The sequence below is a fragment of the Mustela lutreola genome, chromosome 6 (assembly GCF_030435805.1).
Source record: "Mustela lutreola isolate mMusLut2 chromosome 6, mMusLut2.pri, whole genome shotgun sequence".
In the NCBI taxonomy this organism is placed as follows: Eukaryota; Metazoa; Chordata; class Mammalia; order Carnivora; family Mustelidae; genus Mustela; species Mustela lutreola.
The window spans coordinates 90462633-90480019 of record NC_081295.1 but is presented as its reverse complement, the minus strand read 5'-3'; the positions used below and the strand labels follow the sequence as shown (position 1 = coordinate 90480019).

General features: G+C 51.5%; 2 protein-coding genes across 9 annotated transcripts; one reads left to right on the top strand and one right to left on the bottom strand.

Moving 5' to 3' along the window:
- The first annotated feature begins 6551 nt into the window (after positions 1–6551).
- CRIP3 (cysteine rich protein 3) lies at positions 6552–9473 on the top strand. Of its 6 annotated transcripts, XM_059178047.1 has the most exons (8): positions 6552–6687; positions 6939–7033; positions 7439–7496; positions 7593–7724; positions 8479–8550; positions 8674–8768; positions 8868–8925; positions 9091–9473. In XM_059178047.1, the coding sequence occupies exons 1-8, from the start codon at positions 6555–6557 to the stop codon at positions 9150–9152; spliced, it is 705 nt and encodes a 234-aa protein (XP_059034030.1). In that variant the 5' UTR covers positions 6552–6554; the 3' UTR covers positions 9153–9473. The 6 variants fall into 6 exon arrangements, with proteins under 6 accessions (XP_059034030.1, XP_059034031.1, XP_059034032.1 ...); XM_059178048.1 differs by lacking the exon at positions 8868–8925; XM_059178049.1 differs by lacking the exons at positions 6552–6687; positions 7439–7496.
- Positions 9474–9775: 302 nt separating this feature from the next.
- SLC22A7 (solute carrier family 22 member 7) lies at positions 9776–16229 on the bottom strand. Of its 3 annotated transcripts, XM_059178044.1 has the most exons (10): positions 15751–16229; positions 15010–15113; positions 14719–14873; positions 14426–14594; positions 13318–13441; positions 12871–12980; positions 12143–12357; positions 11873–11981; positions 10640–10843; positions 9776–10247 (listed from the first exon to the last, which is right to left on the bottom strand). In XM_059178044.1, exons 1-10 carry the CDS (start codon positions 16141–16143, stop codon positions 10193–10195), a joined length of 1638 nt encoding a protein of 545 aa, XP_059034027.1. In that variant the 5' UTR covers positions 16144–16229; the 3' UTR covers positions 9776–10192. The 3 variants fall into 3 exon arrangements, with proteins under 3 accessions (XP_059034027.1, XP_059034028.1, XP_059034029.1); XM_059178045.1 differs by lacking the exon at positions 15010–15113 and having other exon boundaries at positions 13382–13441; XM_059178046.1 differs by lacking the exons at positions 14426–14594; positions 15010–15113.
- Positions 16230–17387: the final 1158 nt, after the last annotated feature.

The following is a 17387-nucleotide window of genomic DNA, read 5'->3' as shown; positions in this document are numbered from 1 at the left end:
TAACATAAGCGGTAGAAAGTAAAGCTTTCTAGTTAGAGGAGATACTCAGAAGATGGAGTGAGAAGGCACACAGGTTATGTGTAGTAAAGGTTAAGTGACACAGTGATCAAGAGGTAAGACTAACTTTTCATTAACACACCAGAACTTAGTGAAACCTTTCAAGAGCCATTAAGGAACAAAGTTTTTGATAATGCCTTAAAAGTTTAAGCATATGCCTGTATACTTGAACAAGTCTACAAAGTTAAAAATAAGTGGACTTTATAGTTGTAATCAAAACTCAGTGCTAACCTGACATATTATAGCAGTCATATTTGTAAGGTGCTTTACAGTTTACATAACACCTTCCCACATTCTCTCACTTGCCATATATTTAATGATAGACAGAATTGTGCCACATGCTAATTAAGTTTAATTAGGAAGTGCTTGTGAATGACTGCAATTAGTGGAACTGGTTTGCTGCCAAAGCTGATTTTCAGTACTCTTTTTATTATCTAGTATTTATAATCAGGATCACTTTAAGTCATATTCTGGTTTGCCTCATACATGCTGATCCTCATGGGTATGAAGAAACGAACTCCTGTGTTCTTACTCCCAGGCACCTAAGTTTCCCTTACTCCAGGGCTTTTGTTGTAATGATACTCTCAACTCCTTCCAGCCCCCTCCTAACTCCACATCTCCTCACTAGCCCTCATCTACTCACATTTGAGGGAGACTTGTGTATAACATTTAACATTCTTTCACCAAGTATTTCTTGAGCACTGTGTATCAGAGATTAAGCAAGACATTGGAAGCATACACATGTGTTTGGCAAAGCATTCCTGGTCCCTGCCCTCATGGAGCTCACAGACTAATGGGGTAGATAAAGCCCAGGTTTTATCTACCTGGGTAGGAGCAGGTAGGGCAGGAAGTTGGCAGACCTCTTTTATTCTCCCACTAAGCTACAAATGTAGCCTTTATCATGAGTTTCCATTTGCCTTTTTTCCCTTGTTCGGTTGAGCTGTCAAGTAGGGAAAAAACAGTTGTCATTGATTGTACCCCCTTGGCCCTCCAGCACAGGATGCTATGGGAGAGAATGCCTGGGCCCAATAGCCTGATATTGAGTGGGTGAGGGGGACCTGAAGTTAGGCAGGAATTAGTGAGGTGAAGATATTCAGGAAGCAAGTTCCCAGAAGGCAGATAGCATTTGCAAAGGTCCTGAGGCAGAAAAGGATTTGGCAGGTTTAAGAAGCTCATTTAGTGGTTGGAGGAAAGAAACAGGGGGAATGGCTAGAACTGGAAAGGTGAGGTACTTAGAGCCAAGTTAAAAACTTTACCTTGAGGGCACTGAGAAGCCATGGAAAAGCTTTAATGACATTCCCATCTCTTGCAACCCATTCATTATTTGCCTGGAAAGGTCCTCTTACCTTTGGGCACAGAGGTGCTGTGTAGACAAGGATAGTATCCTTTCAGACTCAAACACATGGGCAGCTTAGCAGAAACCATGCTTAGGAACAGGGAGTGGAAAGAGTATGAACTTGAGAATCCTGAGTCTGTATGATTTGAACAAATCTCTTAACCTCTCCACGCCAGTTTGCTTTTATGTACAATTGATGATGTAGCATTTTTCATTTATTTATTTATTATTTGAGAGAGAGCAAGCAAGTGAGAGAGAGCACACAAGCAGGGGCAGAGAGAGAGGGAAAGGCAGACTCCCCTGCTGAGCCGGTATCATGACCTGAGCCAAAGCAGACATTTAACCAACTGAGCTACCCAGGCGCCCCAATAATGTAGCATTTAAACCCCTCACCTGGGTGTTGATCATAAATAACAAGTACAGGGCCTGTGACTGGTGCTCCATGGGTGGTAGCTGTCACCGTTTTGTTTTTAAGATTTTATTATCTAACAGAGATCACAAGTAGGTAGAGAGGCAGGCGGAGGGGGAAAGGAAGCTCTGCTGAGCAGAGAGCCAGATGCGGGGCTCGATTCCAGGACCCTGAGACCATGACCTGAGCAGAAGGCAGAGGCTCAACCCACTGAGCTACCCAGGCACCCCTAGCTGTCACTGTTTTAACAGTGCTCTCTTGCTAACACAAATTTGAAACTCTTCTTTGGTAATAGAATCACAGAATCATATACTGCCAAACTGTGAGGAAAACTCAAAGATCTGTCTGTGTATGATGCTTGCATCCCTTTGGCAACACTAGTGATCGGTTGGTTTGTTCTCCAGTGTTATTTATGACATCCAGAGATAGGAAGCTCCTACTATCTGAAGCAGCCACCCTGTGTTTGGGCTCTGTAAGAACATTCTTTCCTTGGACAGAATCCCAATCTGCTTCTATGTGACCTCTCTCCAGGGGTCTCAGTAGTGCCCTAATGCCTCATCCATGTGACAGCCCTCAGGTGTTTGGGGCCATTATCTTCACCACCACTCATCTTGTTGGAAAGCTTGTTTCTTCAGCTTCATAACAATAGGGGTCACTTCATCGAAAACTACCAACAGTCTGAAAACAAATGTACCTAACAATAGAGCCTAAAAACATGAAGTAAAAAGTGTTAGGGATGGATTTCAATAATAATAAAAATAGGGGCACCCAGCTGGCTCAGTCAGTGGAGCAAGTGACTCTTGATCTCAGGGTTGTGAGTTTGAGCCCCATGTTGGGCATACAAATTACCTAAAAATAAAAGTCTTTATTTTTTTAAAAAGATTTTATTTATTTAACAGAGATCATAAGTAGGCAGAAAGGCAGGCAGAGAGAGAGGGGGAAGCAGGCTCCATGCTGAGCAGAAAGCCCAATGCGGGGCTCCATCCCAGGACCCTAGGATCATGACCTGAGCCGAAGGCAGAGGCTTTAACCCACTGAGACACCCAGGTGCTCCAAAAATAAAAGTCTTTAAAAAATAACTATCATACTGAGCACCCCCACTGTACTTGGTGCTATAGGTACACAGATAAGAATCAGTCATGTTGGTTGAAGAAAGCCTGACAAGTAAATAAGTGTAACACAACTATACAGATACTGTGACAGGTCTGTGCAGGAAAAATTAGGGGGTATTTGAGGGGCACCAAGGGATCAATCACCTTTATGAAAGAGGGATCTGCCTCTCAGAGGACACAAACTCCACTCTGACAGCTGATTGGGTGCTACATACACTCTACTGAACTTAACCATTTGTGGTATTCACTAAACTATCATGTTAGAGGCTTTACTCACACAAAGTGTTCAGAACAGCCACCATCAGTAACTGCAAGGGCATTCCTACAAGAAGTGTTCATTTTCCCTGTTAGCAATCTTTACAAAGCCTCTTTTATTTTTTTTTTTTAAAGATTTTATTTATTTATTTGTCAGAGAGAGAGTGAGCGAGAGCGAGCATAGGCAGACAGAGTGGAAGGCAGAGTCAGAGGGAGAAGCAGGCTCCCTGCGGAGGGCAAGGAGCCCGATGTGGGACTCGATCCCAGGACGCTGGGATCATGACCTGAGCTGAAGGCAGCTGCTTAACCAACTGAGCCACCCAGTCGTCCCACAAAGCCTCTTTTAGATACAGAATAATAGAAGCCAGTCAAGGAAGAGTGGAATACTGTGATTTGCTGTACTTGCACCTGGGTGGCCAGTATTTGGAAAGGAGGAGCCTCAACTAGCCTTTCCTAAGCACTGAAAGAGAAGCGACAAGGCATACTGTGTTTGTCACAGCCATGCAATGCAGGAAGGCCCCAGAAGACAGGAGCAGTAAAGCACTTGCCCCACTGACTCAGGGCAAGTTGTGTGAAGGCAACATGGTGCTCACACTCCGACACCTGTTTCTTTATGTCGGATCCCGTGCTGGATGCTCTGGTAAAGATGACCTCTCTATGGGGCTGAGTATATCTCAGAAAGAGCTGCAGATCCTCAGCGAAAGATTATTTGATATGCCCCAGAAATTCTAAGAATAGTTCTGTGGGCCAATGAAGCTAACCTTTCTAAAGGACAAATACAGTGTCTATGAATGACTACAATGAAGTTCTCCCAACCTCCTGAATAAGAGCTTCTCTGTGACAGCCATAGAGAGCAAAAAACAGTGAACCTCCAGCTGCCTTCTGGAAGAAGAAATGAACGAGAGAGGCAGAAACACAAAAGTAAAATATTGGTGGAGACTGAGACTGATGCTTTTCAAGTTTGTTAAAGAAGCCCATCAAGAAATAGGTATAAAACTAAGGATCTTGAAATAGTTCCCCAAACGAGAAACAGATAATGAGAAAATATAGACAAGTTTGTTTCATAGTATGTAGGCTTCTACCTTTAGAGGTCAACAAGGAGAATAAAACAAGTGTTATAAGAAGGAAGTATGGATGGAGACAACTGATGAAACAGGAATGTTGAGTGGAAATTCATAGTCACCATTCCTATCCGATTGCCCAGGGAGGGAACCAAAGTCCAGAGAGGCTCTCGAACTCCTGAGACACAGGCAGGACCCCTTTCACCCAGCAGGACACAGTACTGCAGCTGAAGGCTAAGCTCAGCACCCACACCCCCTTGAGCTGTTTCTGGGCTGATATGACAAAACAAAGGAATTTACCCCAGAAAATTCTTCATTTCACCACTTAATACTTCATCAAGGGATTGTTTTCTCTGCTCGGGCACTGGCACACAGTAATTAGCTCTCTTCCCTGCCCCTTATTTCCTGAGCTGCCTTTTTAAAATAAATTATCTTTGGCCATTATTATTATTATTATTATTGAGGAATTATTCACATATAAAATTCACCCTTCTAAGATATACAATTCATTAATTTTTAGTATATTCATGAGGTTGTCCATCATCACTCATTCCAGACCATTCTCATCTCCTCACAAAGAGATCTATCTAATACCCCCTCAGCAGATATGCCCAGTTTCCCCTCCTCCACACCCCTAGGAATGACTAATCCACTTTTCTGTCTTTATGGATTTCCCTTTTCTGGACATTTCATATAAATGGAATCCTACAGTAGTATATGGTGTTGTATGTCTGGCTTCTTTCATTTAGCATATTTTTATGGCTCATTCAGGTTGTAGTGTGCATCAGTACTCCATTTTTATGGCTGAGTCCTGTTCTAGCACAGATAAGCCACGTTGCTCATCTGTTTATTAGCTGATGGACTTTCAGCTGTTGTGAATAGCAGTACTTTGAATATTCATGTGCAAGTTTTCATGTGGACATATGCTTTCATTTCTCTTGGGTATATACCCAGGATTGCAATTGCTGGATCATACCATAACTCTTTTTAACCTTTTGCGGAATTACCAGGATGTTTTTCAAAGGGCTGCACTATTTTACATTCTCATCAACAGCATATGAGGAATCCAATTTTGACACATCCTAATACTTGTTATTACTCATCTTTTTTTATTATAGCCATTCTAATACTTCTAAAATGGTATCTCATTGTGATCCTGATTTTCCTTTTCCCTAAATGACTAATGATGTTGAGCACCTTTTCATGTGCTTGTTGGCCATGTGTATATCTTCTTTAGAAAAATGTCTATTCAGGGGCGCCTGGGTGGCTCAGTGGGTTAAGCCTCTGCCTTTGGCTTGGGTCATGATCTCAGGGTCCTGGAATCGGGCCCTGCATCAGGCTCTCTGCTCAGCAGGAAGCCTGCTTCCCTCTCTGTCTGCCTGCCTCTCTCCGTGCTTGTGATCTTTGTCTGTCAAATAAAATCTTTAAAAAAAGAAAAAAGAAAAATGTCTATTCAAATTCTTTGCCTGTTTTTAAATTGGGTTGTCTTTGTTGACGTGTAAGAGTCCTTTATTCTTATTAATAGATCCTTATCAGATACTATGTTTGCAAATATTTTCTTCCTTTCTCTGTGGGTTTTCTTGAAGTGTCCTTTGAAGTACTCTTGGGCTATTTGTAACAAATATTAAAACCTTGAAACTAAATTAGGAATATGTAATTGTGTCTGAGTTATATATTTAAATTTAATACGCTTTGTAATTTCACAAGAAAACCATTGTATCCAGACCACACTTTGAGGCTACCGAAGAGTCTTTTGAGTTTATTATGGGATCCATCTTAAAGATAGCTATCGCTTTTAGAGCAGCTATGTGCCAAGCACTGAGCCCTTTACACGTACTAGCTTCATTCCCACAACAATCCTATGAGGTAAAGATTAATCATCATACTCATTGTACAAATAAAATGGATGCGGAGGAAATTTGCCTGAAGCCAGAGAGTAAGTGGCAGAGATGCGCTCCAGATTCCGACGCTCTTAACCTCCTGAGACGGTCAAGGCGGAGTTAAACCATTTCAAAGAAGACTGACCCTTAGCTTTGAGGAAATTACAGTGTTTTCATGAAGTCCGCCCTCTGGACAGTTTTCCCGTTTGTTCGAAGACAGAAACTAGTGCCCCCCCACCCCCACCCCCCGGCCCCGGCGACTTCACTGCTCTCTTCCTTTCCCGTCTGGCTACAAGTCCCACTGTCACCAGCACGGGTCGGAGGCTTTAGCTTTTGGAACTGCGAAATCGCCGGCGTCTCCCAGGTGGAATTGGTCTAAATTTCTGACAGCCAATAGGCGGCGAGGAGCTACTGTTTCAGCCCAATGAGGCTCCGAGCGGAGCCATGGGCGGGTCCGGCGGAGGGGGCGGGACCGAAGCCCCCCACCGTGGTGCCTACTGTGTGAGGGAGGCGCAGGCTGCGCTGAGCGGCGCCATGAGCTGGACCTGCCCGCGTTGCCAGCAACCCGTTTTCTTCGGTGAGGCCCGGGCTGAGGAGGGGGAGATGGGGCGAGTGTGAGCCGGGGCGTTGGAGGAGCTTACAACAGCGTGGCCTCAGACCCTCTTTCCACCTCTGGGGCGCAGGGCACTCGGGCGGGTTCGAGCTGAACTTCCCCGGACACTCCCCACAGTGTCTAGGAAGCAGGCGGGCGGGGCTAAGGAGGGAAAAGGGGGCCCCCCGCTGCGTGGCCTATCTCCCCACATCCCGGTTCCACCTTGTCCCCCACAGCGGAGAAGGTGAGCTCCCTGGGCAAGAACTGGCACCGCTTCTGCCTGAAATGTGAGCGCTGCCACAGCGTCCTGTCCCCAGGAGGGCATGCAGAGGTGAGGCCTGGCCAGGGCGCACAGCCCTGTATCTGTCACTGTCCCCTAAGCACCAGCCCCCAGTTTCGACTCAGGAGGCTCACTAAAGGCCACCTCAGCAAATACCAAGACCACCTACTCGGAGGGCCCCACACCAGCCAGGATTTGGGATACCTGAGTTGTGCTGGTGGACCCCATTCCTTTTGGTGGGGAGGGGAAGGAAGCCACGGTTTTCTGACATGCTCTTGCTCATTCTCCTGACCACGGTGGCAATTCTGACATGCTCACCCTACACCTCTCCCGGCCCCACAAGCCCAGGCTAATGGACAGACACCCCTGGCAGTCTGTCCTTAGAGAAGGCCCACCCACCCACCCTACCCCAGGCCTTTAGTCCTGAGCAGCCCTCTTTCCTCTGCTTGTGCCTAGCACAACGGGAGGCCATATTGCCACAAGCCATGCTATGGGGCTCTCTTCGGACCCAGGGGTAAGTACCAGCCTAGAAGAGGCCAGGGGACAGCAGGACCCTCTTTGTGGCCTGGAACTGGAGGTTCAAGCCTGACAGCCACTATTTTCTCTACAGGGGTGAACATTGGTGGTGTGGGCTCCTACCTCTACAACCCTCCCACTCCCACCCCAGCCAGCACCACTCCCCTCAGCCCCAGCAGTTTCAGCCCCCCCAGGCCCAGGACTGGCCTCCCCCAGGGCAAGAAAAGTAAGTGAAGTTGGGCCCCAGCTACTCCTCATCCCCAGGCTGGAACAGGTCTCCCACCTAGTCCTCTGCTTCACATTCCTATAACTTCGTTTGTGGCAAAGTCTTCTCTTACTCGTGGCCCTTTTTGGGGGGTTCTCTGATGTGAGCTGCTGAGTTAAGAGGTAAATTGAGTAGATGGCATTATCACCTGCATTTTACAGGTGAGGAAACCAAGGTTTGGAGAGAGCAAGTGGCATTGTGCAGTCACACAGCGAGTCAGGCAAAGCTGGCCTAGAATTCAGGCCTCTCCCAAGCCAAGGCCATGGAAAGAATGACCTAGGAGTGAGAGGTCATTGAGACAGGGTCAGCCCCTCTTATTCTTCCACTTCTTTCCTCTCCCTGTACCTTCCTCCCATCCCCTAGAGTGGGCAATGACGCTATGCTCCCCAACACCTGACACCCATGCCCTGGCCTTCTCCTGTATCAGCTCAGGTTTCCTGAGGATAGAGTTGCTGACCAGGGTTGAGCTAGTGGGCACCTGAACCCCTGGGAGGAGAAGGAAGCAGGGGGTCCCTTCTGCAGAAAGGTTGGGGACAGAAGGTGGGGGTCATAGGAGACTCGGCTCTGCCCAAGAAAGCAGATCCATGGCGAGCTGGGTGGAGTGCTCCGGGATGAGCATGGCTTTTGGAAGAAGCCATGTGCAGGCCGGTGCTGATGGGCCCTGCTTAGGCCTGGCCCCCACCTCAGCCCTAGCCAGGGCCTCTTCCCCTTAAAGGCCCTCCCCACATGAAGACATTCACTGGGGAGACTTCACTGTGCCCAGGCTGCGAGGAACCTGTCTATTTTGGTAAGTAACAGTGGAAAGCTTGGGGAGGAGGGAAGAGGATGGGCATCAAAGTGTAGGGAGGTGGTGCAAAGCAGGTAGGTCTCATTGCCCTGCCCCAGAATTACCAGTTCTCTCCACCACCAGCTGAGAAGGTGGTGTCTTTGGGTAGAAACTGGCACCGACCCTGTCTGAGGTGCCAGCGCTGCCGGAAGACCCTGACTGCTGGGAGTCATGCTGAGGTGAACGGGGCAGGGATGGGTACTTATGTCGGGAGGAGGTAGGCTGGAGATGGGAAGAGAGCCAAGCTGAGATGGCTCTCTTTTCTCTCCATGTCCCAGCATGACGGCGTCCCCTACTGCCACATCCCCTGCTACGGCTACCTGTTTGGCCCCAAAGGTGGGCAGCCCCACCCCAGACAGCGGGCCTAAAGTATGGCATGTGGGGATGTGTGGACAACTTCCCCTGTAGTCAAACACACCCAGGCCCCTCCCAATCCCCTTCATCCCTCGGCCCAACAACCCCCACCCCCAAGGCCCTTGGTGACGGGGCTCTCTCCCTCAGGTGTGAACATTGGTGATGTGGGCTGCTACATCTATGACCCCGTGGAGATAAAATCCAAATGAGACGCTCACAGGAGAGGTCACTCTAACTCAGGCCACATACCATCCCCTCCATGGTTGAGTGGGAGCTACAGAATTCTTCAGTCCCACGGTGGGGAATATGGTCTTCCAGTGGCCTGGGCCTAGGCTCCATGGTAGACCAGGGAGCCTAGACCTTGCTGATGCCTCACTTCTCGTTCCCTTGTGGCCAGGAGGACACAGACCACCACATTTTAAAGGGTGTCCTCCCAGCCTTCCCAGTCCCTTTCCCTAGCAAATTCTGTAATTTCAAGGTACTTAAGAAACGTGTTTATTCTGGCTTCTCCAATAAAACGTTGGCTCCCATGCCTTCAACTCTTCTTTGGGCATGAGGTCTAAACAATGGGATGGAAGATGGGAGGTGTACGGTGGGGGATGCATCACCCTGCAAAGTGCCTGGGAGGTATAGGGCCAATCATGGGCACAAAGCTCTGTTCTCTTGGTTACCCTCGACCCGGGAAGCTCCCAGTACCACACAGTGGACAGCATGCCCACAAGCCTATTGGTGCCAGAAGTCATCATAGGGCAGTCCCTTCTTCAGCACCATCTCTAGAGGAAGCACGTTATTCGGCATCTCATTTGAGCCTGACAAAAGATAGATCCTGTGGTGAGGTCTACTAAAAGCCTTCATTATCCATTCAAGAGATGAACAGACTGAAGCCTTGAGAGGGAAAGCCACATGCCGAAGGTCACACAGCAAATCAGTGGCAAAGTTGGGATCAGATCGCAGGGGCAGACTGGCTTCCCATCCAGGGCTCGTCCGTGCTGCCCCAAACCCTTGGGGCACTTTCGTTTCTAGAACTACCCCCAGCCATGACAAGGGTACCAGAATTATTCAGCCACGGACTGCATTCTAGGAAGTCACCCAGCTGCTGGAGGCTGGGTGAGCACAGAGAGGGGGCACTGTTGGCCACCCCAGCCCTGGGGATGGGGCTTGATGGCCCCAGCCCCAGCCACAGGGCCTGCCCTTCTGGTCTTCCAGCCCCTGCTGCAGAACTTCTGTGGAGAGCCTGCCCCGATACCACTCAGTCCTGGACCTGCTTCATGGGCATCTCTTCCTCCTGAAGGCTGGATGGGGCACTGTGGAGGAAGGAGTCGTGAGCAGTGGTGGGGTTTAGGCCCTGGGCCTCCCACCCGAGCCTGCCCCATCAGGGCTGGCCTACACCTCCCCCCATCTGCTAGTATAAAAACATGGGTACTCCCTCAGGTGACTCCCACACATGCTTGCACACATCCCTGATGGACAGGCATACCTGAGTGTGCACACATCCACCTCTTCCTGGACAATCTTGGATATCCGTGTACACACACATATGGACTCGTGTACTTTTACATACCTCAAGTCATATGCCCATGCACACCAGATACACAACATGCAGACACGTCCTCTCTGCATCCTACCTAAGGCGTCAGGTACTTGAGCACTCATTCCCACATGCATGTGCTCACACAAACAGTCATTCTGTGCACACCTCCTCTCCACGTCCTGGATGGTCTCTGGCAGCTGTGCTTGCCTCGTCTCTGGTAGCAGGAGGGCAGTACAGGCAGCCAGCAGGGCGATCCCCCCATAAGCGAGCTTGGGCAGTGGCAGCCATACTCCATCCAGCAAAGCTGCCAGTGGGGCCAGAGAGCCCCCCAGCCGGCCCACCAGTGAAGTCAGCCCCATCCCTGTCTGTCTGTTTGGAGAGAGGATGAGGGAACGGGTGGGTGTTCACATCTACTTAGGGTCATGCCTCAGAGGGCTCCCATCCTGGGCTGGCATATCCTGAGTCCCCTTCTCCCTAGATGGCTAAGAAAGCTGAGACATCTTCCAGGTGGTCTTCCCATCTGTCCCCAGGCCAGGGACCCCAAGCCAGTATTCACCAGAGGATGGGACCCCCATTCTGACAGAATCAATCAGGTACTGCTGAAGGAAAATAAAAGTCATCAGAAAGGGGGTAGGGAAAGTGTAGTGTGGAAGGAAGAAGGTCCCAGCTCCCAGAGACCCCGGGAACAAGGAGGAACAAGGCTTTCTAAATTTACCCAGTCCCTACCTGCCAATAGCTAGTTGAAAGGATACCAGGGAGTGCCTGGATGGCTAAATTGGTTGGGCATGGCCACTCTGGATTTTGGTTCAGGTCATGATCTGGGGGTCGAGGGATGAAGCCCCGCCTCAGCTCGGTGGGAGTCTGCTTGAGATTCTCTCCCTTTCCCTCTCCCTGTTTGCCCCTCTCCCCACTTCATGTTCTCTCTCTCTCTTCTCTCTCTCAAATGAATACAGTCTTTAAAAAGGTAAAAAAAAAAAAAAAAAAGGGGGGTGGGTGGGCAGGTCTTAAGTCTGGAGACAACCCCTAGGCAGCACTGCCTGGGGCTATAGTGAATGGGAAGGGAAGGGCAGATAGTGCTTTTTGTGACTTTTCTTTTAAAGAGGCCTAGAGAAGTGTGACCTCGCTCAGGGTCACTTAGTAACAATAAAATGCTCTGCCTTCTACCAGATTTAAGCAAGCACAGACAGCTCTGATTAGCTCTTGTATTCTGCGTTCGGTTTAAGGAACGGGTAGGAGGAACTGGGCTGCAGTGTGTGTGGTGTTGGTAAAAAGATGTAACTACAAGCCCTCTGGGTGTCAGTGTGAGTGTGTGTGTTGAGGGGGGAGGGGTCGCTGGTAAAAAGATGTGACTACAAGCCCTCCCCCAGGTGGGTTGCCTGGAACCCAGGCTCCCCTCACCTGAGCACAGTAGGGTACAACTCCGACGTGAACAGGTAGGCAGTGGTGAAGGCACCTTCAGAAAAACCTTTCCCTATCACAGCCAGGGCGATGCTCCATGCGCCCATCTCTGGAGGAAAAAGGGTTCGGGTAGTGAGCGGGCCTTGCGGGAGACCCAGAGTTCCCGCGATGGGAGGTTCCCCGAGTGCTGGACTTTGAGCAGAAGCTTCCGGGAAAGGGCGGGCCTTCTTGGGCAGGAGGCGGGGCCTCCGGGCAGTGGGTGGGGCTCACCAGAGGGCACCAGCAGACTGGTACCCAAAGCAAGGGCCGTGCCCAGGAGCATTCCTGCTTGCGTGAGACGGCGTCCCACGTGGCGCACCAACAGGTAGACCAGCAGCTTGGAGGGCACCTCAACAGCCCCGAACAGCAGCTGCGTTTGGTACACGTTCAGCCCCAGCCCCGACAGGTCCAGGCTCAGGCCATAATAGGAGAAATTCACTCCAAACCTGAAAGGGGTCAGGTTGCCACTCAGGGTGCCATCCTCCTTTTTACGCCCGACTCCTTGTCTTCTCTTTTTAGGAAACCTTGGCTTTTTAGAAGGACCATCTCCCCCACCTCCAGAGCCTACTGCCCACCACCTTCCCTGTCCCCATAACCCCCTGGGAGTGTGCAACATGTGCCAATGGCCAAAGCGTCTTTACCTAATCTTCACAGCAAGCCTTGAGGTAGGAACTAACAGTGTCCTGTTTTGCAGAAGGGGCTCTGAGGCCCGGTGTTGTGACCTGTCCAAGGTCTCAGAGCAAGGAAGTGGCAGAGCCTGCATCTGAGCCCCGCTTCTGATGACTGCTCCATCTTGTGACTTTCCAGAACCCCATGCCCGCAGGGGCTGGTGGTCCTGCTCCGCACAGTCACAGTTCACTTGTCCACCTTCCTCTCACACTCAGCACCATCCCGGAGTCTGCTGCCCCTCTGTCCACCTATGCCCACCCTGCCAGGCCCAGGCCAGGCTCCCTCCTTACCACATCACCATGCAGCACAGTGAGATGTATCGGAGCCGTGGGGTCCGGAACAGGTCTAAGTAGGAGGGTCTTTGAACTACTCGCTCCCGAGTGGCCACTTTGTTCAGGGCCTGGTGGGAGAGAAGGAGAGTTTGTGACATCAGAGTTGGCTTAGGCACATGGCTTAGCTAGGCACATTGATCTTCCTGGGTCTCTACTCTTCCTTCTTCAGCAGCGGGGGTGGGGATGCACTTGCAAGCTGAGTAGGGTGGGCCCTGAGTCAAGGATGTGGCCCACCGGAGCCAGGCAGGACATTTTGAAGAGTTTGGAACTCTCCACTGGAGGCCAGAAACTTTTCCTGCACACACACACTGGGCCCCAGGAAGGGGGCGCTCGACATAGGCCTCACACACATGCACGTCCCTCTCATGCACGCGTGTGCACTCACACACACACGTTCTCCCTCACCTCCCGGCTCAGGCCGTCTTCACCCACGAGCTGCCCATTGAGCCTGGCACAGCGGAGCAAGTACCTGTGGGCCTCCTCCACACGGCCCTGGGTCAAAAGCCAGCGTGCAGACTCGGGCACCCACCTGGGGGACAGACAGCAGGAGGCCCTTCAGGCAAAGTCAGCACCCACAGCTACATCTCCCTCCTGCACATACCACAGCCTGTCAACCTCCGGACTCTTGCCCATGCAGTCTCTCAACATGGCCCAAACCCTCCTCACCTGACGGACTTTAATTCATCCTTTAAGGCCCAACTTAAAAGCCACCTTCTCCCACACTTCCTTGCCCAGGCCTGGATCCGCTACAGCCTAGGATTCCCTTCTCTCCAGCTAGATTGGTTTCATTCCTGAGACCACAACCCCCAGCATCAGCCGCCCACTTCTCCCCCAGGTGATAGGGTGAAGGAGAGAGAGACACACAGAAATCCCCGAGGGGCATCAAAAGCCAGTTCGTTTTGGGGAGGCAATGAAATGGCCACCCTGCCTGGCTTCCTACCCTCCTACTTGGACTCCCTATCCCTGTGCTGGCCCTATCTCTCTGGCCCTGTCTCTCTTGTCACTCCTCCAACCATCTCTATCTGTCCCTCTGAATCTGCCTTTCAGGTCTGGCCTCTGACACTTCCTCTCACTGATTCTGTTTCTGTCTCTCCACCATCTCTCTATATGTTGCCCTGTGTTTCTCTGCTTCTCATGCCCAGTGCCATCTTCTTTGTACTGGTCGGTTTCTCTTTCTCTCTTTTTCCATTTCTCGGTCACTGACTTTCTCTTCATCTCTCAGTCATTCTGTATTCGAAGCTCAGCCTCTGATTAGTTCTATCTCGGGGGGCGCCTGGGTGGCTCAGTTGGTTAAGCAACTGCCTTAGGCTCAGGTCATGATCCCAGAGTCCTGGGATCGAGTCCCGCATCAGGCTCCCAGCTCCATGGGGATTCTGCTTCTCAACCCTGACCTCCCCTCTCATGCTCGCTCACTCTGTCTCTCTCTCTCTCAAATAAATAAATAAAATCTTTAAAAAATAATAATAGTAATTCTATCTCTATCTCCCACTCCCAAGCTGCCCACAGTCCTCACCAGAGGCTGAGGATGCCTGGGGCACAAGGCAGAGTGACAGCCAGCAGAAGCCATCGCCAGTCCCGTATCAGGTATCCGACCAGCGCCAAGAGCATCACACCCACTGTCCAGAAGGTGCCGCTTAGGACACCTGCCACGGTGCGGTGTCCCACGTCCAGCCATTCCATTTCTGGGCCCAGGGCAGGGGCCAGAGACAGGAAGAAAATTAGCAAGGACCAGATGGGTTTAGTCTCACCCTTGACAACTGCCTCCCTCCAATCTCCTAGGCCCTGCCCGTCCTTTGCCTGCCTTACCCAGTGGCATCACGATGATGGTGAAGCCAGCCAGAGCTGTGCCAGTGAGGGTGCGGGTGATGACGAACATGATGTAGCTCACCGAGGCTGCAGACGCCAGGCCTAGCACCAGGGAACTCACATAGGCCACCAGCAGCAGACGGCGTCTCCCGAACCTGCACAGGGGTCACGTGGCGTCAGCTCCCCCTGAAGAGGGGAGGTCTCACGACAGAGGTAGAACAGGCCCATAACCCCAGCTAGTGGGAGAGGGTTCCCCACCCGCTCCCCTGCCCACCCCCGACTCCATCCCACCTGTCAGACAGGTATCCGAAGGCCACAGCCCCCACCAGCACACCAGCAAAAAAGAAAGTGGAAGTGGCTTTGTTCAGGCCTTTCTGCTCGCACACGAGGTCCCACTGCAGGGACAAACAGGGAAGGGCCTCCCATGGGTACAGGCCCTCTCCAGCTAGCACCGACCCTTCCTCTCTAGACTCTGGGGCCTTCCAAGGTCAACAGTCCCATCCTGGCACCTCCATGTCAGATAAGAAACCCTCAACTATTCACCCAACTTGAGGGGTAAGAGACTTTGCACCCCCCAATCCTGCAGCGTCAGTTTCTTCCCATGGAGGGCCTTTTCTTTGACAACAGGTCTGCTCCTCTCCAGACAGAATGCCCCCGTCTGCGTTCACCTCTAGATGGATTATATAAATCCCAGACCTGGGACCAAAAAGAAGAAGAGAAAGGAGGCCTGTATTGTTTCTTCACCTACTGTAGAAACGCCTTTCCCAACTCTCTCTCCCAGCTCCCTGGAGCCGTCTTAGCCCTTCCCTGCCTTAATCACCTGCCAGCTGACACTAGCAGCTCCCCATAAGGGCTACTTACTACAGGCCAGGAACGAAGCTCACTGCTTTAAATTCATAGATCCCATCTACAGATAGGTAAACTGAGACTCTAAAAAAAGTAAGGTAATGCGTCTCCTGCCCACACAGTAATCACCCAAGGCAGTGGCAGGCCCATCCCACTCTCGTGTCCCCCAGTCTCACACACGAGTACCTCGGTTGCAATGGTGGAGGAGAACTCGGAGCGGTCGTAGTCCCAGCCCTGAGGGCAGGGTGCTGTGGAGGGCTCACCCTCCAGCTGCCCAGGGCTCTGATCCGCTCCCCAAAACGTGGTGTTGGGGAGGGCCTGGGAGTGGGTGAAGTAGAGGCAGGAGCTGAGGGTGCCGTCAGGCTCCCGGGACAGGTGGGCCTCCAGCCACGCGTCCTGGTGGCTGAAGTTGGCGGGGGTACCAGGCAGCGCACAGCGGTGGGCAGGTACGGCCGCCAGGAAGACGGGCAGGAGGAAGTGCATGGGCAGCAGCACTCGGGGGAGGGCCAGCAGGGCCACATTGCACAGCTGGAAGGGCCCAAAGCCGCCCACCTGCTCTAGCAGCTCCTCGAATCTCATGGCGCCCACCCACCAACGGTTATCAGTGCCACTTTCCTCTGTAGTGCTCAGGACAGCCTGACCCACCCACCACTTGGACCCTTGGACTCTGGAGGCGGGACCAGTTCATCTGAAGAGCAGAGAGCCTACAGTTGGAATCCAGCCCAGGGGCTGGGCCAGCACTGGGCCCTCCCTGGTCACCAGGTCTTCAGGGATCCTGGCCGGTTCGGCCCACAGCCTGGGGGAGGGGCTGCCATCCATTGGGAGGTCACTGACTCTGTGGCTCTGGGACTTACAGTTCAGTGCTCAGGGACCAAGTGGGCTAGCCTCGGGTTGCCATGATGGGGTAGCTGGGATGTGTAGGAAGTGAGCCCCTGACCCCTTGATCGACAGAGCTCCAAGAGTCCCTAAGAGGAGGAGTCCTCCAGGGCATGGTGACAACTCTCCTGGGATGCCCTTTGTTCCATGGGAGATTTAGGTCAGCCTTACCTAATGAAGCCACAGCTCTGCTGGGCCCCCAAGATTCAAGACTGAGGGCCAGGGGCTACCTGTGTGGTTCAGCTGGTAAAGCATCCAACAGGTGATTTCGGCTCAGGTCATGATCTCATCGGTTGTTCAGCGGGGAGTCTGCTTCTCTCCCTCTGCCACTCCCCTTGCTCACTCCCTCTCTATATATATCTCAAATAAATAAATAAATCTTTTTTAAAAGGAGGGAGGGAGGCTGCCTTCAGCTTGGGCCATGATCCAGGACCCTGGGATTGGGCTCTGACTTGGACTCCCAGCTCAGTGCGGAGCCTGCTTGCTTCTTCCTCTCCCTCTGCCTGCTGCCCCCCTGCTTATGCTCTCTCTCAAATAAATTTTAAAAAGGAAGGAGAAAAGAAAGAAAAAAAAAAAAAAAAAGACTGAGGGCCAGGCCGTAACCAGGTGAAGAGTTCTTTTTGCTGAGCCACAAACCCTCTGTAAACCCTTAGACCCCCACCTGGAACTGATGGGGCAGCCTGGCTACTCTGGGGACCCCAGACCCATCACTCTCCCACTTGCCATACACGCAGTGCCTCCTGCCTGCCCCATACCCCTATTTTCAGAGCTTCCCCTTTGGGGATTGGCTAGGTAAGGAAAGAGAGGGCTTGCCAAGGTCCTGCCATGCCCATCGGCAATGCCTAAGACTCAGGATCTGTCTAGCCTCCCACATTCAGTTCTCGTTCACGACCTCTGCAGCAAAAGCACAGCACAGACCAGCACTACCGGCTTCATTCTGATCTGCT

Coding starts and splice junctions, on each gene's coding strand:
- SLC22A7 (XM_059178044.1), bottom strand. CDS start 16,143: ATGAGATTCGAGGAGCTGCTAGAGCAGGTGGGCGGCTTTGGGCCCTTC. Junction 14,874..15,009: donor TTCGGATACCTGTCTGACAG/GTGGGATGGAGT, acceptor ACCCCTGTGCAG/GTTCGGGAGACGCCGTCTGC. Junction 12,358..12,870: donor CTGTGCTGCATGGTGATGTG/GTAAGGAGGGAG, acceptor GACCCCTTTCAG/GTTTGGAGTGAATTTCTCCT.
- CRIP3 (XM_059178047.1), top strand. CDS start 6,555: ATGGGCGGGTCCGGCGGAGGGGGCGGGACCGAAGCCCCCCACCGTGGT. Junction 6,688..6,938: donor CCAGCAACCCGTTTTCTTCG/GTGAGGCCCGGG, acceptor TGTCCCCCACAG/CGGAGAAGGTGAGCTCCCTG. Junction 8,769..8,867: donor CTGCTGGGAGTCATGCTGAG/GTGAACGGGGCA, acceptor TCCATGTCCCAG/CATGACGGCGTCCCCTACTG.